A 23,648-nucleotide genomic window follows, 5' to 3' on the forward strand; every position below is an offset into this window, starting at 1 on the left:
TTACTAAACAATATAATTTTGTGTTATTTTAAAAATATGATCTGATTTGCTAATACTTTAAGAAAACTGATGAGAAGAAAACATCGACAGTCTAGTGAGAGGCTGCTGTCCTTCAAACTCCTATAATATGATCAGTGCCTTGATTGAGAGAAATGGCATTTACAGAATCACCAAGGTTTTAAAAATTCATGATTTCCCCTTAAAAAAATTCCCTCAGTGGGATTGAAGCACCTTTACTAAAACATTTTTCATGTTTTTCTCCTGTCTAGATTTACAGATGGGTCCATTACAGGCAATATCCCAGCCTTTGAAAAAGGTTAGCTTAAATTGACCTCATGGACTTCTTCCCAAACAAATACATTTTTAATCTACAGAGACTTAACATTTCTGACAGTACCGGTAAAATTAGCTGGATCATTCAAACATAAGCTAATAGCCCTGTGAAAAATTGCTTTCCTATGCAGATAAGTTTAAGTGAAAGCTTTCATCTTGTACTTCCTTAAATAATTATTTCTGTCTGATATCTGTCTCTCCACAATGGTTCATTGCCTCAGTTCCACTGGTGCAGTACTCAGCAACTTTCTAGAAATGCGTCTTTGGATATCACAGCACCTAACCACTCTTTGGAAGAAGATTATAAAGGTCAGAGAGTCCCTTATTCCCACAAGTGGTCTGAAGTCCCTGGACCATGAAAGCCAGAATGACAAGTCTCTTATGATTCCTTTTTTTTTTCTTAAAAAAAAATCTATTTTATACAAGTCATTTTAGACAGAATCACTATCCAATCTCAGTGGTGTCACCAGGGCTGGTGTGACTCAGTGCGGAAATGCACGGTGTCATAACCTCCACTCTATTGCATTTCTTCCTGCACCACACCATTCAGAATTTTGAGTCAGGTTTATTAGCAATTTTAATCTTATAATATTCAATAAATATAGCTTTAAATTACTTAAATGTAACATTCTTTTATATTACATAAACACCCACAGTAAAGACACCACGCAAAATGTTTGTGCATTGAATAACCTTAGTAACTTGAACAGGAGGCCTGTTGTGATTCTTCTCCTTCTTTTCCTTCAATTACTACATTCTCAAAAAAAGATGAGTGATAGAAATTCACAAGTACTATTCACCACAATATTAGAGCTAATGTACCAGAAAGTTGGCCAAAATCAGTGACTGTACAAGAGGCCAACAGCAATGGAAACACAGCATGGGCATGTATCATTTGTAGATGGGAGTACATTGGTTTTGGTTTTTTGGTTTCTGGTGTTTGTTTTTTTAATAAAAAACATCATTATAATAGGGTAATACTGAGAGCTCTGGCTGGAGCACATTCAACTCAAGTCAAATAGTTGCTGTCAAGTCAGAACCACCTCAAAGCTGGCCCTCCAGTGGATTTCTGAGTCTGTAAATGTCATGGGAGGAGGTTGCCTCTTTATCCTCTGGAGCTGCGGGAGGATTTGAAATGCCTGATAGCTGTTGCTGCCTTTGGGTTAGCAGTGAAATTCTCTCCAGATTACATCAACAGGCTTAAAAAAATACATTAGCATAGAATTTCAGTCTTGTAGGTGTTTACACATATAAGCTGAATGTGTGAAGAATATTTTGTTGCTATACTTAACAACCAAGGTTTTTATTAAAAATAGTAAAATTCTGCTGAAATACAACACCAAAAGTTTACTGATAATCATTTTCTTGCTGCTCCCTAACAGTAACATCCATTACTTCCCAAGTGACCCTGCTCTCTAATATCTGTAGTCCTTGGGTTTGAATGTGGAAAGGTAGGAATATGTTACAAGGTAAATTTCTAATAAGCAGTATTTCTCACATGAGCATGTCCTATGAATCTGGCTCACAAGGATCTTTTCTTACGTCCACACTACTTCCTGTCTACATAACAGATGATGCCTATCTGGCTGGTGCATTCTGTTTAGGAGATATATGTGTCTCTGGTCTCTCTAGTGCTACTTAAGTTTTCCCAGGCTTGATGAAATTGTTTGCCCTTTCTTTATCTGTACTCTGGAGTGTCAATTTCAATGATGACTGTATTGTAGATTCTAGAGAAAAAGACAAATTGAGCTGAGTTAAACTGAACTTCCTAACTCTGCTCATTACCCGGATTTTAAGGGCAGTCTTACTCTCTGTTGTTTACCTATCATCTAAGAAGTGATTCTTTTGTGAGCATGACACAGTTTTTCAAGCTTTCTTGTAATAGTTCATTGCCTTTTAGGTGGAAATGATTGATAGCTGATCCTTCAGTGGGATTTCGGGACACTGAATTGCACAAGAACAAGTTGCCCATCCCTCTCTCACAGAGCCACTGGTGAATTCGAGATGCCAGAGAGGTGCCATTTTTGTGTCAGCTGTGCAATTCCTTAGGGACTCTACTAGAACATCACCAGAGATCTCTAGGCCACATGAGGCTTTTGAAGTTATTCAGGATCCTTGGCCTTCCCTCAAAACAATTTGAAATCTTGGACACCATCTTTTCCTTCCAGAAGGCACATATTGTTGTTGTTGTTACATGTCTTCTTTGCATAATCAATGAAACACAGATAGACATAGATGACTTCTACCAACATTTGCAGTCAGAAATGGATTGAATTACAACCAGGATGCACTAATAATAATGAGTGACTAGAATGAAAAAGTTGAGAACCAAGAAGAGGCATCAGTAATCAGAAAACATGGGCTTGGTGACAGAAATTATGCTGGAGACAAGTGAGGAGCAATGATGTAAGTTTGAAAACTAAGGTGCACCTGGTTCAGAATATGATCTTTCCAATCACTTCTATGTATCTGAGAGTTGGACAATGAATAAGAATGGAAGAAGGAAATCGATGCCTTTGGGTTAGGGTATTGGAAAATGTACTATGGACTGCCAAAAGAACAAATAGATATGTTTTGGCAAAAGTGCAGCTACAGTGCTTCTTGAAGTCAAGCATGTTGAAGCTTCTTCTCACATACTTTGAACATATTGCTAGGAGAGGACATTCCTTGGAAAAGAACATCATACTCAGAAAGGTAGAAGATCAGAGAAAGAGAGGAAGTCCCTCAATGAAATGAATTGGCAGAGTGACTACAACAATGGGCTTAAAAGAGTCAGAGATGATGGAGATGGCAAAGAAGAGGTCAGTATTCAAATCTGTTTTAAAAGGGTCACTATAAGTTAAACTCAACTCAATGGCATCTAACAATAATAACAGATTACAGTGAGATCTGAACTTAATTACTTCTGATTTTTAAGAAGAGCAGAAGAGGTACAAACAGAGAAGAGAGATGTCATATGAGAACAGTATACAAGTAAACTCACACCAAGGATTGTCAGAATTTAGCAGAGAACCCCAAAGAAAGAAGGATGACCAAGAATCTGATTGGTCTTTTAGACTTCAGAACTGACTTTCTAGTCTTTAAAACCAAACACACTCATGGTATTTCCATTTCAGTGACACTAGGTTACTGAGACACATTTGAGTCTCTCTGGAATTAAGAATTCTAGAACAGTGTTCAGCTGCCTTGTTATTGCTGCTATAGTACCTTCTCTGCTTTCAATCAAGATCCATCTGATATTGGTGCTAATGTCTCTAGTGCCATGGCCTCTTCTAAACCCAGCTTGTATTTCTGGTAGTTCTCTGTTGCTATACTTTTCTAGTCAGTTCTGGGTGGTTTTTAGCAGAATTTTGCTTGAGTGTGATATTAGTGACATTGTTCTATAATTTCCACATTCTGATGAATCATTCTTTTTTTTTGGAATGAGAATAAAAATTAATCTCTTCCACTTTGTTGTCCAGGTTATTGTCCTCTTGATTTTTTGTCGTAGCCTGGTGAACACATCCAGGGCTGCATCTCTGTGTTAAAATACGTCAATTGGCATTCTGTCAGTTCCTCAGGCCTTGTGTTTTGACAGTTTCTTCAGAGTAGCTTGAACTTCCTCCTTTAGGATCATTGTCTATTAAACATAAGTTATTTCACAAACATTTTTCTGTGTCAGCCAATGCTTTAAGTCTGTGTACTCCTTCCATTTCGTCTTGATGCTCCCTGGGTCATTCACTATTCTTCCCATAGTATCCTTAAGTATTGCAACTCAAGGCTTGAATTTGTTCTTCAGCATCTTCAGTTTAAGAGATTATGAGTGAGTCAGGATTGAACCCCAGGCTGTCTGGGTCTAGATCCTATACCATGCTGGACTGACCCACCAACCACCTCAAGGCCTGTGAACACCAGCCAGTATTCCCAAACTCTGAACATAGGATAAAATTATAACCCTGTCTGGATTGTGTTCAAAATAGAACGGATTCATAGTTGATCCTCCATTGGGCTTCCAGAAGGGTAACTCTCCAGAAAACTGTACAACTTTCTCCTGAGGAACTACTGATAGATTCAAATTACCAGAGAAGCATGACTTTTGAGTTTGCAGTGTAATTCCCTATAGACTGTGCCACAAGAAATTCCTTGTGTCTCAAAGTACCCTGGGAAATCCTGTCTTCCAGAACTCAGATGCTTCTTGGACTTTTTAATGACTTTTTTTTTCTAGTTAAACTCTCATGTGAGATAAATATTTGGACTACTCATTACACAGACTATCTGCTGACACAATGATTAAGCGTTCCACCACTAATCAAAAGGTCAGCAGTTTGAACATACAAGCTGCTCTTTGAGTAAAAAAGATGTGGCAGGTCACTTCTGTGAAAGTCTATAGGCTTAGATACCTTATGTAGCAGCTCTGCTCTATCAGATAGAGTGGCTATGAGTCAGAATCAACTTGACAATAAGATTTCTAAAAATTTAATTCTAAAATGTAATTAATAGAATTACAAGGAAAAATGATCACAATTTTTATGTGCTTTTTCTTTCCTATGAGAAAGAAAAACAGTTTCTCAATGCCTTGTTTATGATAATAAAAGTTATAACTGGATGCCATTGTTGTCGATTTTCTTGGACATAATAAAAAAGAAATAATAAGATATTCATTGTGTCCATAGAGCCTGGTCATTAACTAACTTATATTATTTGCTTGGACCAGGAAGCCATTGTCAGAACAGAACAAGGAAAAGCTGTATGGCTCAAAATTAGAAAAGGAGTGCATCGGGGATGTGCCCTGTATGTGGAACAGAACATTCAAGAGACTAAACTTTATGAGAAATATGGTATCAGGTTTGGAGGAAGATTCATTAACAACCTGGGTTATGCAGATGACACAGCCTTCCTTGCCAAAACTGAGGAAGACCTGAAGTGTTTGCTGCAGGTCAAGGACTGTAGTCTTCAGTATGGATTGATTCTTAACATCAAGAACAAGATTTTCACCCCTGGGCCTATAATAGATGGAGATTGAGATTTTTACAATTTCAACTTGCTCTGCTCTACATCAACACTCTTGGCACCGGCCTTCAAGAAATCAAAAGATGAATTGCACCGTGGAAGTCTGTTGTCGGAGACCTCTCCAAAGTGCTAAAGAGCAAGTATGTCAGCCTAGAGACTAAGGTATGCTTGATCCAGGCCATGGTCTTTGCAACTACATGCTATGCATGAGAGAGTTGAACAATGACTAAGAAATACAAGATAATCTGATGCCTTTGAGTTGTGGTGCTGGAGAAGAGTATTGACCATACCATGGACCACCAGAAGAACAAATATGTCGATCTTCGAAATAGTGAAACCAAGTTTCTCCTTGGAGGCCAGGATTTTGAAGTTCCATCTCATATATCTTGGGCATTTAACCAGGAGGGATCATTCTTTGGAGAAGGACATCATGCTGGAAAGGGTGAAGGGAAAGTACAGGAGATGAAGACCCCAGATGAGATACAATGTAACTGGAACAATGGGATTAGATGGGTTGGAGTCAGTGGACTGGCTCAGGATAAGGCCAGGTTCAGAGCTGCTATGAGTGGCAGGTGACATAAAACAATAACATTTTTTTGCACTTCCAAAGATGATAGATATGTGTCCTTGAGTAGTGCAAACAGTTGATACACTTGACGGCTAAGGAAAAGTTGAAGGTTCAAGTTTACCCTGAGGAATTTTAAAGGAAAGACTTGGTCAGTGTGAGAAACTGACCACTGAAAGTGCTATGGAACACAATTCTACTCTGATAGCTATGAGATTTCTAAATTGACTCAAGGACAATAGGCTTTTAAAATTATCCTGAGAGTCTCAGAGAAGACAGCAAATATCATTATTCATACTTCTGAAACAACTGGAAGGGTCCAGATCACCAATAGAGAGGTAAGAAATAATTTTAGCTTATATTAGTTTATTAATTGGTATTATCCTAGGGATAAAAGTGAATTTGTTGAAGAATTCTGATAAATAAAGTCTCTTGAAGTTTTGAATTATTAACACTCTACTTTATAAAGTACATTAATTAATTCTTTAAAAGGTTGACAAAGAGGAGAAATGGTCCCCTGATAATCAGAGAATAGTTTTGTAAAACAACTTCCTCGACAGTCCCTGGACTGTTGATGAAATACTATGCCTCTTTAACCTTGTTCTGCTAATTGGGCTCATGGTGACTGATACTCTCTGACTAAATATTATCCACAGTGCTTAAGACTTCAAGAGTCAGACAGCTGATGACCTGGGGATAATGTAATCTTTAATAAGTGTCATCAGCTGAGTGACCTTGACCAAAAAAACCTAGAATGCCTTTCTTTCTGGATAACGTCAGCTAGAATCTCAAGGAACACACTAAAAACAAAAAACAAACAAAAACCCTTTGTAAAAATAGGAGGAATTGTATCGGTAAATGAATTTTATTTCTACCCTGTAAATAAAACTTGACTTATGTGATTTCTCCAGATACAAATGATTTAATGAAGGAAACTGCTCTCCTGCTCCAAACCAAAGTAAGCATGACCTCGCACTTGTCTATCAGTTAATTAATAAATGTCAGGTAATTTCCTCATCTTTAGTGGGGGTAGATATCTCACCTGAGTGCATCTTCACACAAGCTCCCAAGCTGTTTTAAAAAAAACTAGCAACACAAAAACAAACAAACAAACAAACAAAATCAAGCCAATAAAACCCACCAAATTTTAGCTATTCTTTTCATGTTGAGAAGGAAACATCTTAAACCTCAAATCTAAGGCATCATATTGTTTGCAAAACTGTAAAATCTAGGGAGGGAAAGGCAGTGGATTTTAACTGACATTTTAGTAAACAATCTCTAGTTGTGTCTTTCAGTGGAGACACTACCAAAAGAATCTCTTGCTTGTGAAAGATTGGTGTATCTTGTTTTGTTATGGATTTTAGTGATGTCTACCATCGTTTCCTTATCATAAAAAGGGCGGGCCGCTAAGGGAAATGTCAGCAGTGTGAATGCACTAGCTGATGTGTGAGAGAAGATGGGAAGCCCTTATAGATTTATAACCTCAAAAACCTGTGGGAGGGTTCGAAGCAATTAAAAGACACTGAGTTGGAACCAATTTAAAGACCCTGGAATTTTAGTTCTGAAATCTGGAGCACAACTACCTGGCCAACTGACTGGAAGAGAACCATATTTATTCCCATTCGGGGAAAAAAAAATGGTGACCTGACAGAGTGTGAAAATTATCATACACTATCACTAATATCACACACAAGTAAAATCCTGTTGAAGATTATCCAAAACGACTGGAACAGTACATTGACAGAGAAATACCAGAACTACAAGCTGGGTTTAGAAGAGGTTTTGGCACTAGGGACATTATTGCCAATACCACATGGATCTTGGCAGAAAGCAAAGAGTATCAGAGGAATGTCTATCTGTGTTTCATTGACTATGCAAAGGTGTTTGTGTAGATCACAACAAATTGTGGTTTACATTGAGAATAATAGGAATCCCATAACACTTGATAGTACTTATGTGAAATCTATATATGAACCAGACAGCAATCCTCAGAACAGAGAAGGGAAACACTGCTTGACTCAAAATCAGGAAGGAAGTGTGTCAGGGATGCATCCTGTCTGCATACTTTTTAAATCTATTTGCAGAACAGATCATTTGGGAGGCTAGGCTTTATGAGGAGGAATGTGGCATCAGGATTAGAGGAAGACTCATTAACAACCTATGTTATGCAGATGATACAGCCTTGCTTGCTGGAATTGAAGAGGACCTGAAGCACTTGCTCAACATCAAGAAGACTAAGATTCTCACCACTGAGACAATTAGCAGCACCATGATGAATGGAGAAGAGATCGAGGTTGTTAGCATTTAACCACTTGCTCAGCTCCACAATCTCTTGGCATCAGCAGTCAGGAAATTAAAAGATGAATTGCATTTGGAAAATCTGTTGTCAGGGACCTCTCCAGAATACTGAGAAGCAACGATATTAGTCTAGAGCCAAAGGTGTGCAAGATTCAGGCTATGGTTTTCACAATTACTTACTATGCTCAGAGAGCTGCATGATTACTAAGGATGACAGAAGAACAGTTGATGGCTTTGAGTCATGGTGCTGGATAAAAGTCTTGAACATACCATGAACTGCCAAGAAAATTAATAGGTCTAGCTTGGAAAGGGTGAAACCAAGTTTTTCCTTGGAGGCTAGGATTTTGAAGCTCTGTCTCACATACTTTGGGTATTTGGCCAGGAGGGACTGATCCTTGGAGAAAAACAACATTCTTAGAAGGGTGGAGGAACAATGCAGGAGAGGAAGACTCCAGATGAGATAGATTGATAAAGTAACTGGGGTAATGGGGGTTGGTGTGTCAGAGTCAGTGAGGCTGGCTCAGGACAGGGCCGAGTTCAGAGCTGCTGTACATAGGATCACTATGAGTTGCAGGTGACTTGATGGCACATACCAACAACAGTATGGCGATCCAATGTGATTAAAATGGTTTACATTCTTGGTTGCTAATGAAAAATTGGCAGTACAAGCCTACTCTGAGGTAGTTAAAAGAAAAAAGCTCTGATGATCTCCTTCTGAAAAATTAACCATTGAAAACTGCATGGAACACAGTGCTACACACATTGGGATACCCGGAGTCAGAATCAGCTTGACAGCAACTCAACTGGTTTCTGTTTTCCTTAATGCCATTGTCTGTTCTTTAGCAGCAAAGCAATTTAAAATAGACTCATATATTGAAAAGAAAGGGATACATTCCTACCATTTGGATACTGCCACAAGGGGATACACAAACACAAGCACACTGTCTGTGTCTCAGACATTTTCTGTGATTGAGTGCAGTAAATGATTTATGTCCCAGCAACTGAATAGAATGTTAGATTAGGTTAAGCAAATGCAGCTTTACTTATTCAACAACCCAAGAGAAGTTACTGTCTTTGAGAGGAAGGGGGAGGGAGAGAGAAAGAGACCAATGTTTAGTGTAGTAGCAGCGGTGAAACATTAATGCTTGGTGAGGTCAGAGATGAGTCCCCTTGACTGCTGTTGCTGCTACTCAGGGACTAGGGTGAAACTACCATGCACACTAAAAGCCGGAGACTTCTTCCCCTCTTGTGGAACAATTGAACTTAAAAACGAGTGTGTATCCTCACTGAAGCTTTCTGACAGCTTGCCTCCCTCAAGGGGAAAACGAAATCAGATTTAGTCCTTGTTCTCTTTTTGCAAATAAATTCCTTCTTGATAAATAGGATTGCTAGGGCACAAGCTAACTTGTACATAAGGAAATTGGCAACAGCGTAGCTCTCTGTGGGTCTTTGCATATTCATCTACCCTGAGTCTATTTGCCAGTCTGTCTCTCAAAATGATTAATAAATGCACTAATTGATTTATAGACCACAAATTTCTGCACATCTACTAGGTGCTCCAGCGTACTAGTTGTAAGAAATTGTTCTGAAATGTGGTTCTAATCCAACATAGTAGGAAGATGGTCAATCTCTCATGTGATTAATTGCTCACTGAAGGGTCAGCTATTGGTTAATTCCAACTTGATGGTACACAACAATAACAACAACCATGGGCCAATTTCTGCTTTAGGTTTAGGAGCTTTATGTCCAAGCAAAACAAAGTCCCTGCTCTCAAGGAGCTTTCCTTCTAGACGTCTCCGGAGTTTGCTTAAAAAATCTGGCTCTAGTACTTTAAGTGGTGTAATTTAAGAGTTAATTTACTCCTCTCTGTGCTTCATTTTTCTCCACATCAAATGGAGATAATATTAGTACTTCAGTAGCCTTCATAAAGAGAAAATGAGATAATGCTATGTAGCATTTAGAAGCATGGTATGCAGGGCTGAGTTGATGTTCAGTGTATGCTGCTATTTTCACTGTCATTCTTTTCGATATAGTTCTTTCCCCCTGAGGTAACAATGGCCTCATCATTTGTCTGGTGAGCTGTGAGAACTTATTTGCACCAGTTTCACAACCAGAGAATAAGCTGGAGACTTCTCGGAAGAGGCCCAGGGAGCAGCAGCTGTGAATGCGGTGCACTCATCCTGCCACTGTGTGCTGTCCAATACCCTCCACACAGAGCCCCGTCTGGACAATTGGCAACTGGCACCTGCACATTCAAAGATGTGGGATATGTGTCGGGCGAGTTGAAAAGATAATTTATGAAAACACAGATAATTTGCACAATCCCCAAGTTAGGTCTATTTATTTTTCCAAAGGCAACCTCTCCCTTCTTCCACTTCTTTAACTGGACAACTGCAAAACTTCCCTCCTACCTCTATAAGCCCTTTTCCTGGTATTTTAAAACTCTATTAACAGTGAAAGAGGGAAATAATTTTGAACAATTTTATCAGATATAACAAATTCTGCTTAAGCAGTACCCCTCTGCCCCTTGTAGCCTGCAGGTGACTTCCCCAGATCACTGGTTTGGGGATACCTTTGTCTCTCAACATTGTTGATTTTCAAAAAATACTCTAAGAAGTTTGATAAGGGGTATATTGCAAATAATTTATTCTAAGAACATCCCTTGGGAGTTCACACTAGGACTTAGAGTGCTGCCTCAGAAGTAGGAGCTGTCATAGTCCCCTTTTCTCTCTGTAGCCACCAATGAAAACTGTTACACGTGCGCGAGCGCGCGCGCGCACACACACACACACACACACCACCACCACCACCACCACCACCACCACCAAAACCAAAACCACACAAACAAAAACACACCACTATCCCTTGCCTGGCAAGAAAAGAATGACCATACTTTATACTCGTCTTAACATATTTCTCCAGGTTGTTGTTGTTATGTGCCATTGAGACGCTTGTGACTCGTACCACAGTCCTAAACCCTCCTCTATCCTGTGCCAATCTTATTGTCTCCAAGACACTTACTCCCATTACCCCAGTCACTGAATCAATCCATCTCATAGAGGGTCTTCCTCTCCTGTGTTGTCTCTCCACCCTCCCAAGCATGACATCCCTCTCCAAGGATTGGTCCATCCTTGCAAAATGTCCCAAGTATAGGAAAAGAATAAAATCACTGTTTAGAACAGAGAAAAAGTAAATCCTATGTTATGTATTACTCCTTTCAAAGAAGAATACTCTTAATACAATTTACTCCCAAATCAAAGCAGGCCTTTTAAATTGTCATTGTCAATTATTAAGTTGTTAACAAAATTTACTATGTAGATAATATCTGCTTTGATAAACCAATTTTGTATTCCAATATCCATTCTTTTCTCATCTTTACTATTGACTTATTGTCCAAAATTATTTTTTTCCACAGATCAAATTAATACATTCATTTCTGGAATTACAGCTCTTAATATCTGATATTTTGGGTGGGAAACTTTTTTTTTTCAGTTTATTTTGGTTTTGACTGTTGGTTTCTTTTTACCCATAAACTAATTCAGTTCAACCATAGTTTCCTACAAGATGACTCCAGCACTCTGGCTCCATCTTGTTTTAATGACCAGGTGTATGACTTTGAGCAGGTTATTTAACCTCTAAAGACCTTTTCTCTCCTTAAGTAAAGTGAAGGGGTTGGACTTAGTGAATAGCAAGGTTCTTGAGAGGCACACACAACTAACTGCTTAATTACTGGTTAAAAGATCTGCAGTTTAAACCCACACACAAAAGTCTCTGGAGACAGGCCTGGTGAACTACTTCTGAAAGGTCCCAACTTTGAAAACTCCATGGAGCAATTAAACTGTCCACAAAGGCCACCATGAATTGAACTGATTTGAAGATAAAACAATCTCTAAACCTGTTTGGGTCTATTTATAAGATTCAGTTTTGCATGGGGTTTGCAATATCTGAAGTTTGATAATAAAATACAAGGATTGATGACAAAAGCAAGGTAGAAATCAGTGTCATGTCTCTAGGGATATAATTAAAACAACCCAAACAATGCAATATACCTAACAGAACACTATGCTATCTGTAGCTTCCTTTTCCTAAAATCTCAGGAAATCCTCAAAGCTTTAAGACACATTCAGACATTTTTAGAAACACTGTCCTTTGCATTGTTAGACCACAGTAGCTTAGAACATTTTGCTTGTTAGTTGTTTTAAATTTCATCACAGAATCCTTAGTATTAATACATTTCAGTAACATTCACTTCTACTTAACAAAATACAGAAAAGACAAAATCAATGATGTTCCAATCTGGTTGTCTTACTTTCAGACTAAGAAATTATTACTTTGTGAATTTTAGAAATGAGTGGCTAGACGATCTTCAGAAAACATTTTTCCCCCCCTGGCATAACGACGAGAAAATAAGGATCTGTGGATTTTAAAATACTAAACTGCAGAAAGAGAGAATGACATGTAGTTAGAGAGCAAAGAAATGTCTTTATTTTCTTACACTGATTACTGAGGGCACATGGTTTCTTTTACTGGGATTGTACATACATATATATATATATATATATATATATATATATATATAGACAGAGAGAGAGAGAAAGAGACAGAGAGAAAAACAGAGACAGAGACAGACAGACACACACACACACACACACACACACACACACACACAGAGAGAGAGAGAGAGAAACAGAGACAGAGATTCTCCAATTTAAAAAATGGCTATAATTTTGCAAAAATCCATCTCTGAGAATAATTTAGTAGATCTTACCTTGAAGAAGGTCATTGTTGATCCATCTCTGACTGCCCCATATTCGATCTTGGTTTGCTTTGCTAGATCATCAGCTGAGTCTATGGGGGACTCCATTCTCTCTACTGTCAAGAAGGCAGCCAGATTGGCAGTGTAGGATGAAATGATGATTAGGGTGAAAAACCACCATATCCCTCCAACTATTCTTGTTGAGAGAGCTTTGGGCATCAGTTCTGATCCTGTGGTGGTATCGTCAGAATAAGAGTGTTAAACAGAGTCAGAGGAAAAGAGAAGACTATTCAAGGGATACCACACATTTTTGTAACATAAATTAAGTCCATGAAGGATTTATTTTCTTGTGTGTATGGGAAATAAACACATTTTTAGGAAAATGAAGCAAAGTTTTTAAGTCTATTTTATCCTTAATTATTTTTGCTACTTAAGTTGTATTTTATCTGTATCAGATGGTATGAAAAATAATTTCATCTAAGATATTTAATGTTCAGTATTTCTAGAGTTGTTTTATTGGCTTTTATTTTAGTTTCTTTGCTTGGTTTTATTGAGAAGACACTTTTAGGCTCCTGACCTTTTGTTAGTATCCAAAATGAACCTTAGTGGGAAAGAAAATGGCCTAAGTCATAGAATAACTGTGAAAACCTTTGAAAAATAACTTGTTCAAGGTAAAATAACATGAGACATTTTTCAAAAGATTAACTTATTGTGCCATTTTATCACATGTACTTTGAGTAAAACATTCAAACTATTCAAATCAAATGAAACAAGATGCAGCCAAACTTGACAGTGGAGGAATTAATTTTTCCATTTCTCTATGTTGCTTTGAAAGTCACAATTGTTATTTCTCATGTACATTCATTTTGGCTAAGAAACAATATATTCAAAGTTGAAAAATAACATTTTCTTTTTCCTTTGAATAAAATTTTTTTTTATGTGCCATCAAGTCGGAACAAATAAGAGCTGCCCATCTGGCAGGTTTCCAGAGGTGGTAAATTGCATGGAAGGAGATTGCCCATACTTCTCCTACTTGAATAGAGGGGAGTTATATTAGTTTTTCAACATACTACAAAGACTGGCTCTTTCTCAGATGGAGAGATATCCTTCCTGGTAAGAGTTTGTCTTTTAGATGTCATCTCCATGATATTCATGATTATTTAAAAATTTAACAGTAAGGTAGTTAATGTACTTACCAAAAACAACAACAACAAACCAAACCCAAAATAAAAGCTCCCTTTCCTCTTCTACAATAAAGGGTGCGTGGGCTTGGTGCTCATGAGTGAAGGCACGTATATGTGTGAAAATCCTCTAGATCAAAACTTTTGGCCAGACTGGGAAATAATGCAATGGAACTGTGAAGGACTGGAAAGGTGTGGGTAGGGTTTAGGCTCATGGAAGCTTTTTGACTAATAGGTTTATCTAAGAGTCACCAATGTTCTTAGCATTTTCTTAAGAAACCTAGAGTCATGACTGAGCTTACATGTCCAGTTAAAAATTGAAAACTCTGAAGCAATAAGTGCAGTAGAGGCATAAAGCATAAAGGGATTCTTTTACTACTCAGATCAGGTCCTTTGATAGTTAATGGCTTTAGAAAAATTGAAGTTTACCAATAAACAAATAAATGACTTTATGCTTGGGTTTAATCTCTAGACACACATACATATTCTTCATGAAATCAAAGCCAGCTCAAGGCTCAAGATAAGCTGATCAAGGCTGATAGAGTTTATAGGCCTTGAATTAACATAAATATTCTCCTAAAACTGTTTGGTATCTTTGTGCTCTACTCCCTTTTAATGAGGCTGATGGTTTAACTGTGTCTTGTATTTTATTCTTATTATTCAAATTTGTGATATTACACAGATTTATAACAGCTTCTATTAAATTGCCTCTAAGGATTTAGTGGAAGTTTTTGGTTACTGTTGTTTTAATCTGGTGGTTTAATGGATTTATATGCCTGTGGGTGTATGTGTTTAATGCCCAAGGCTGTTTCACAGTTTTGTACTCAATTTATCTAGCAGCCTTGTGGCAGTGTGATATTATTTTAGATCTTCAGTTGGTTAGCATTAAAATACCATTTATCTCATAAATAGTCATAGGAATAAAAACAGCTAATAGATATATTTTCGTAGGTAGTAAAAGCAAGTTGCTGCTGTAAATTCATTCATATAGTATATGGCTATACTTATGAAAAGATAAACTTTTAGCATATTAGTTTTATATATCATAATTATTTTCAAATGATAGTGAAACCAGATGGATGAGTATATAACTTATTATTGACACACAATAAAAGAATATATAAATTCACATCTTTTACACTTTAAATATATGTTCATATTTTTGCATGAAGTTGTCTTGGAATCAAGAAGAATATTAAAAGAAACATGGGTTTAAACCTATTGAAGTCACATTTTGAACTCTTGGTTTCAACCCTTCACTGTGCATTTTCACACAGTTTTGTAAATTTCATGACATTCAATGTAATTGACATACTTTGAAATGACTTCTCTGAAGGAGAGATGATTTGTTAAGGTCAGATCTCTAGAGGATGGAGTTATGAAAGCAATCAATGCAGAGTACAACATCATTAGGAAAAAAAATGGGATGAGAGACAATACTTGCTGAAGTCTCTTTAGTGCCATTTACGGCAGACATGACAGCCAATCCTGATCCAGACTTTGCTCACGCTCTGTAGAAAAGAGAAAGCCTGATCATCACATTACAAAAGGAATTAAGCAAAGTGGTTTCCAATTGAGTACAGTGACAAGCATCTGCTAACAAGAAAGCATAACAGTTGATGCTGAGATCAGCTACCTGGTCCAGTGCCACACGCTAACAACAGATGTACTGAAAGTCACACGTACACAACTTTGTCCATGGGAACATGGGTTTCACCTGACAAAAGTTTTTAAGCTTCTTGAAAGACAAGCAGAGTCTGGTTGGGGCTGACTGTCATGTACCCAAGGTAGTGGTAACTAGCAGACACTGCATCCCACGGTTTGCTGTGGATGATGGTAAACTCCAAGCAGGTGGACTATTGGAGAGGATTTCTGGGGGAGGGTGCATTCATAAGATAGAAAACAGTTAAGGTCATGCATGTGTCGTGTCCTCACCTGCTGCACACTTTTGCCAATACTCAAGTTTTTATTTTCCTTGTAGCAAACGGTTCATATGCTCAGCTACTAACTAAAAGGTGGGAGGTTAGAATCTACCCAAGCTGCCTTCAAATAAACACCTGACTGTCCACTTATAAAAATCCCCCTTTGAAAACCATAGAGCACAGGACTTTGCTGGCATGCATAGGGTCACTGTTTCATCCTTCTTTAAAAGTTAACTGTTCACAAGATAAATGACCTAAAAATTAAATGCACTAGTAAAGCAGTATGTGGCTTCTAATGAATTTCCTCAGGTTTTATAGTTTTGCACTGCATTCTAAATTCATGCAAACAATTTTTAGCAAATCAGTTGCTGTATCTATATCTATTGTACAGCCAAATAAACTCTGCTTAATTGCATGACAAGAGGGTGTACCCATTTTGCTCAAATACTTGGAATTTCTACACTGGAAACCCTTGATCTCTCTTCTTTTAATTTGGCAGCACAGAATATAAATATTTCAAGTACTACAATAAAAGCCTCCCTAATGAGAAGCCTTAGAGTTTATCCTCAAACAAACATATTTAATGTACATCTCAGCTGAGCCTTTCTACACCAATTTAGTTTGCAGGTTATTGTCAAAGGAGATGATATTCCAAAGACAACATCTGTGACTTAGGATTTTCTTAAATGAACGCATTTAATCTTGGAAATACTTCCTAGACCATATGCTTAGGATCAAAGCTTCAGAAAATTCACAAAAGAGATTATTTCCCACCCCCGCCCCCAAGTGTTGAAATAGTTCACCTTCTCAACAAAAGCCAAGGAAACCAAATCCTATAAAATATATTACGCATCTATAGCCTGAATTTTATTTTCCCAAGCCATCCATGTGTTGTTGCTATGGTTATCAATTCAAGGAGATTGTAAAGTTATTGGGAGTGATAAGATAAATCCCAGGAGCATTTGTCAGGGTGGTAATTAGGTAGAAGTTCTGGGTGCTGCCAGCTATTAAAAGAACATAATGAAACTTAAACGTCACAGGATTCAAATTCCACTCCTCTCAAAACCATGATTTACAGAATTATGGTTTAAAAGAAAAATACTGACACCTCCATCTAGGCAGCTTTGCAAACAATTTCTAAGGTATTTTATCTTTTGCTTCCCACAAAATTTGTATTTTTCACTTCTTGGCAGGAGGGTTATTTTGGAGAGACAACAGAGTAATTCGATTTAGGTTGTTTTTGTCTTTGTCTTCAGAACTCGTTAGGGAATCAGTTACGATTTCCTTTCTTTTAATCCCTAGGGTTATTTTCAGCCTACCCTGTAGAGCCATGATGGAGTTTACCAGCATGAAAGCCTTTCAGCAGACTGTGGGATGCATGTGACAAAGAGGGGTGACCGGTGTACCTTGCTGCATGAGAGCTCCAACTCCAAACCAGAAACTGTTTAGTAAAGTAAAATTGTTTTCCACCACATCTGAGTCAGGGTTGCACGGGTGGGGGTTATACCACTCGTAGGGTGTAAACCTGTGGTAGTTAACAGAAACAGTCTGTAAACATCAGATAAAGACATGTGGCACCAGCACAACTTGCTGAAAAGTGCAGAAAACTCAACAATGGTGACTGACATCTTCCATAACAGATTGTGGCCGACAAGATCCATTGGAAGCAATTTATACTCTCTAGTACGTGGGGGTCTCCATGGTTAAGAATCATAGGTCCATCTTCTGGTTTCATTTAATCTACCTCTTCCTACAGGGTGGTGAACCACAAGTTCATCACTAGCAAAACTTTCTAGAAAGAAACAATTAGTAATCTGGAAAAAATGACTTTCAACATGTCACTCAATTCCTTTGGCATCAATTTCTGAACCTGCAAAAGAGGGAAGAATTCAGATCTCGCTAGTGAAATGCTTAAAAATCTGGGAAACTGAATACACTTCTGACTATTTTATAAGCACTTCCTAATCTATGTATAACTCAGAGCACATGTCTGCTTTGGGGTTATTTTTGAAGGCTGTCTTGACTAGGAGCACTTATTTTACCAAAAAAGCATTAGGAGATAGTCAGCAAAGTGATCGAGAGATGATTTAAAATGCAGTAGTTCTTAGTACTGAAGCTTTGCCATTTGCCATTGGGTCCTTTTAATGCAAGCAGAGGTGCTAGAGAAATGTTAAAACACCATAAAGCTGATGAGAACATACGGAAAGCTCTCCAGCCATAAGGTTTCAGCAGTAAACAATCGCAGGTTGCTGACACATTGGGGAGAACTGGGATTAAGGGGAATACATTATCTATAAAGAAAAGCAGGTCACGCTGTGAATCATGTGCAAGGAACTCAGCAGAGAGTTTCTCTTAATGAAAAACCATTCTCTAAAGGCCTGGACACCTTCTGGACAGTGTGTGGTGTTTTGTCATTAAATCTTGGGGGTGTGGTGTGTTAACACCCTCAAGCTTATCCCACAATAATATTATCTGACTCATTACAGCAGCTTCCCCAACACCGCATGATGCCCCATGCATCGAGTTCATAGGAAGCCTATGAATGAATATACCTTTAATTGACAATGTCAAGCTAATACATTTTAATTACTCTTCCAACAATATAATTAAGTTGTGGATTGTTTCAACAATATAATTAAGTTGTGAATTTATACACACTTATAACCATAGTAGTTTGCTGAGCTAAAGAAATTAATATCAATATTAATGAACCCACTAATTAAAGCAGTATGCAGAGTAAAGATGCCATTACTTAAACAATATCACTGTCACTTGTACAATAATTTAACAATATTAATTGCAATAAGTGGTTTATGCATTTGAGAGAAGCATTTTTCACCTTTTCTAAGCAGACCATAAAACCTGGCAACCCTGATATTCTAATATTTCTCCTTCAAATACCCTCTATCAATAAACTCATCACTCCTCTCTTTTGAATGCTGCTTTTAACTTGTTTCAGTGTTTCATACTTTGAGCTTATAAGTGAGCAATTAATCCCTATGGCTGGTAGGAAAGCTGTCTACACAGTAAAATGATTCTGCCTGCTCTGTAGAGATATGTTCTTTCTCTGTGGAAATTTGAGTGACTTGAGAACAGTGTGAACTGAGGAATATTAAATGGCAACACGATGTTGTAATACACTGGCTATTTATAATGCAATAGTCCTACTCGCTGCCTGGATGTAGATATTTCAGTGTGAAATTCCTAATGTCGGCTTCAAGATAGAGCCACTGTGATAGCAATGTCAGCATCAGGAGGTCTGAGGAAAAGATTAATAACCTGCACCAGTGATAACCTGAACAGCTATCATGAAATGATTCTATGAAATCAAAACCGATGGCGTTAAATGTTAAATGTTGAAGAAAGGGACAGCTGAGCCTAGAATCTGTGTCAAACTTTCATATTTGAATGTTTTAGTTTATACATACCAGACTTATCCTTGACATAGGGGATACAAAAGAATCCTAATTCTAAAGTTCTTTAATCAAAAATTCTCTCTCTCTCTCTCTCTGTGTTTGTGTGCATGCTTGAAAATTGACACTGGGCTGCAATGAGGACTGGGAGATCTAGTCATTTTTTAAAAAGGAAAACACTATTTGAGCTTGTGAATAATTTTAAAGAGTTTACTCTAAAATGTTTTCTTGATATTTGCCTTCCAAATTCCTAATTAAAAATATATTCATTTTCTGATAAATGTAAATCATAGCATTTGTTAATATGTTACAAATATGTTAATTGGTTAAATATGTTACATCTGGATATTTGGAATTTTATAATTAAGGTTATATGATGGACGCACTTACTTAAGATTATATATTTATTACCGAACAATTAGGAAAAAATGTCAGCCACAATAAAAAATCCAAAACCAAAAATTTGAAGTTTTAAAATAATTCCTTTAGTTTGCCCATTAGTAGCTATCACCATATAAATCCAATTCATACCAACAAATGATCTTCTAAAATGTATTTAAACACAGAAACTTTTTTCTTTTTGACAGACATAGAAAGGATATACTTCTAATTATAAATTCAGAGCTCTTTCAAAAGTTAAAACATGATTATGTGATTAACTATTTTTCCTTGGTGATTAAATTCACTAACTTTCAATGTTATCAATTATCTGTCAGTATGTACTACTGCATATTTCTGTGATGCTTAGAGCTATGCTAACATTATTTTAAATACTAGCAGAGTTACTCAGAGCAGCCAGTTTTCAGTGGAGCTACAAACGAAACAGACGGACCTGGCAATATACTTTTGAAAAATCTATCAGTGAAAATCTTGTAAATAACAGTAAAATGTTGTCTTATAAAGTATCAGGAGATGAATTCCTCAGATTAGAAAGCATTTAAAATATTAGGAAGAACTGTCACACTTAACGTCCAGCTTAAAGACATACATGCACTAAAGGTTTTGGAATCTACATTTTCTGATCAGACATGACTGTAAATAAGAAGAAACAACTACAAACTTCCATTAGTAATTAGAATGAGTAAATTATGAATAAAGGAAACTTGAAATTAGAAAAAAATTACATGGAACATTTTGAAGACCATTATTACAGGCATTAGTGAGATGAAATGCAGAGGAAGTGAACATTTTGATTGGACAGTCATATGAGCTACTATGCTGAAAAGGACAAATTTAAGAAGAATGATATAAACTTCATCATCAAAACATTTAAAAATCATCTGTTCTGAAGTATAATACTGTCAATAGTAGGATAATATACATGTGCATTTAAGGAAAGTCAGAGACTGGGTAATGTGGCTGGACTGTAAGATAGGCACCCTTGTTTTGGTTAAGGGTGTGGAATGCTTGGTTGGGTTTTTTGGGTGGATATATTATTTATTTTAGCCTCTTTTTGACACAAGAAGTCCTGGAGGGCCCTTGTATTTAAAAGTCTGTTGTGCCCTCAGGTCACTCATGCTATTATATTTTGGAGAAATATTCTTCTTAGGGGTATAGCACTGTCAATTTTCTGTACTGAGGTAATCCGAGTTTGCTGTGATACTGAACCTTGTGCCATTGCGGTGTCAGATGCCATAATGGTTACCCACATCGGACAGTGTTTGGTGGAGCACCCAGTTTAAGACAGGTTTGGAAGCAGGAGTGACATCCGCTGCCTAAACCACATGCCTCTGGAAACTCTATGAACTTTGATAAATGACGATAGTTATAGAAAGGCTTCAGGTCTTTTATTCATAGGGCCTCTGTGAGTTGTGCTTGACTCCATGGCAATCAACAACACAACAACAGGAAGATCAGATACTATGACTACTATTCAAATTTGTACAATAATCACTATTGTAAAAATTAAAAGATTGAAAACATTTAACGATTTCTGAAGACTGAAATAAATGAGAAATGGTACTAAGATGCATTGCAATCACTGGTGATTGGAATATCAAAATTAGAAACAATTTAAAAGGTTAACTAGTTGGAAAATATGACCTTGGTAACAGAAAAAGACACTTAAGATCACACAATAAAATAGTACAGGCCTAATTAATTACCTATGCATTGGAAATACATATTTTCAACAACATAAACGGAACCCTAGTAGCGTAGGGTTGCTAGCTGAAAGACCGACAGTTTGAATCCCCAGAGTGCTTCTTGAGAGAAAGATATCCATCTTTCTCTCACCTTACAACCTTGAAAACTGTATGAAGGGGACTAGGAGTCAGGATTGACTTGATGACAGTAGATGTGGGATATGGTGACTATATATGTGGACTTCACCAGATGGAATGCATGGGAATCAAATTGACTTCATTTTTGGAAAGAGACAATGAAGGCATTCAATACCATCAGTCAGAACCAGGGCCAGGAGCCAACTATGGAACTTTATAATATGCAAGTTTGAGTAAAGAAAATGAAATAAGTCCACAAGAGTCAAAGTACAACCTTCCATGCACGTTCTACTTGATTTTAAAACAACTTAAGAATTTGTTTAACTTTTTGAACACTAACAACAAAAGACAGACAAATTATGAGATTTTATCAAGGGTAAAACACATGAAAAAAATCAGAAGGTCTTTATTAAGAGAGAAAAGACCAAAATAATGTTACAAGGGACTCTGAAATTTACTCTTGAATGTAAAGCAGATAACACAGAAGGAAGAAAGAGTGACCTGAAAGAGCTGAGCAGAAGATTAAAAGGAACCACTTTAGAATACAAAGCAAAGTATTATAATAACGAAATGTGCAGAAGTGAAGAACACACTTAGCATTTTTAAAGCTATTAGACCTGAAGAAAAATGTCAGTTATCAAATTGTAATATTGAAGGGGTTTATGTGAAAAAATATAGAACAATTCAGGAGCTATCAAAAGAAGAGGCAAAGAATTCAAAGTCCCTGTATAAAGAGAATTGGTCAATATTAAACCATTTCAGGAGGTAGCATATGATTAAGAACCAGTTGGTATTCAAAGATATAATACAAAAGCACTGAAGGTATTCATGGAAAACAAAGCTCAGGAATGAATGGCGTAACAACGGAAATGTTTCAACAGAGTTGCAAGTCCAGGAGCCCTCATGCTTCAATGCCAAGATATTCGAATAACAGTTACTTGGCAATCTGACTGGAAGATAGCTGTATTTTTGCCCATTTCAAAAAACTTAACTCTCCTTGTCTTGGAGTTAGAACTGACTCATAGCTGACTTTCCAGATGTTTTCCAGAAGCTGTAAACTGCATGGGAGGAGATTGTTCATCTTTTTCTCAAAGAGCAGCTGGTAGATTTGAAACATATACCTTTGGGTTGGTGACACAATTACAAATTCACTATGCCCCTATTTATTAGAGCTCCAAAGAACAGAATACAAAAGTGATCAAACAATATTATTAATATCTCACACAAGTAAAATTTTACTGAAGATAATTTTTTAAAAATACTATTATATCAGTACATTAACCAGGGAGGGACAGAAACTAACATAAATTCAGAACAGGATGTGGAATGAGGGAGAATATTGCTGATGTCAGATTTTGACTGAAAGTAAAGATTATCAGAAAAATACTTGTCTACATTTTATTGAATATGCAAAGACATTCAACTATGTGTATTATGACAAAATTAGACAGTATGAGAATGAGAATTCTTTACACTTCATTTTATTCATGGACAAAATATATATAGAGAGAGAGTTAGAAGCAGTTGTTTGAACAGAACAAGGGGAATGTTACATGGTTTAAAGTCAGGAAAAGTGTGTGTTGGGGTTGTACTCTTTCATTATACTTACTTAATCTAGGGGCTAAACAAATAATATGAGAACCTTCATATAATATGAAGAATGCTGCATGACTGAAGGAATACTAACCAATTTTCTGCAATATGCAGATTACTCAATCCTGCCTGCTAAAAGGGAAGAGGGCTTAAGCACATAGTGATGAAGGCAGAAGACAAAGACCTTCACTATGGATTTCACCTCAAGATAAAAGAAAAAACAACAAACCTAAAAACAAACCTAAAAGCAAAATAACAAATCCTCACAACTTGGCCAATAAGCAACATCACAACAAATGGAGAAAACATTTATATTATTGAGGATTTTCTTTTCCGTCGATCCACGATCAACAGTCACTGAAGCAATTATTAAGCA

The 23,648-nt window shown here is 37.0% G+C and overlaps 1 protein-coding gene across 4 annotated transcripts in view; it reads right to left on the reverse strand.

Moving 5' to 3' along the window:
• The window catches only part of GRIK1 (glutamate receptor, ionotropic, kainate 1), a 775,818-nt gene that overhangs the window by 52,063 nt on the left and 700,107 nt on the right, over positions 1-23,648 (reverse strand). For all 4 annotated transcript variants that reach the window (XM_006899417.1, XM_006899415.1, XM_006899414.1 and 1 more), the window contains 2 exons: positions 17,451-17,569; positions 12,954-13,171 (listed from right to left, as the gene is read on the reverse strand). In XM_006899417.1, the coding sequence (XP_006899479.1) occupies positions 12,954-13,171; positions 17,451-17,569 (337 nt within the window). The remainder of the gene's footprint in view (positions 1-12,953; positions 13,172-17,450; positions 17,570-23,648) is intronic.

Source organism: Elephantulus edwardii, unplaced genomic scaffold, assembly GCF_000299155.1.
Source record: "Elephantulus edwardii isolate Elephantulus edwardi_28Jun2011 unplaced genomic scaffold, EleEdw1.0 scaffold00256, whole genome shotgun sequence".
Classification (NCBI taxonomy): domain Eukaryota; kingdom Metazoa; phylum Chordata; class Mammalia; order Macroscelidea; family Macroscelididae; genus Elephantulus; species Elephantulus edwardii.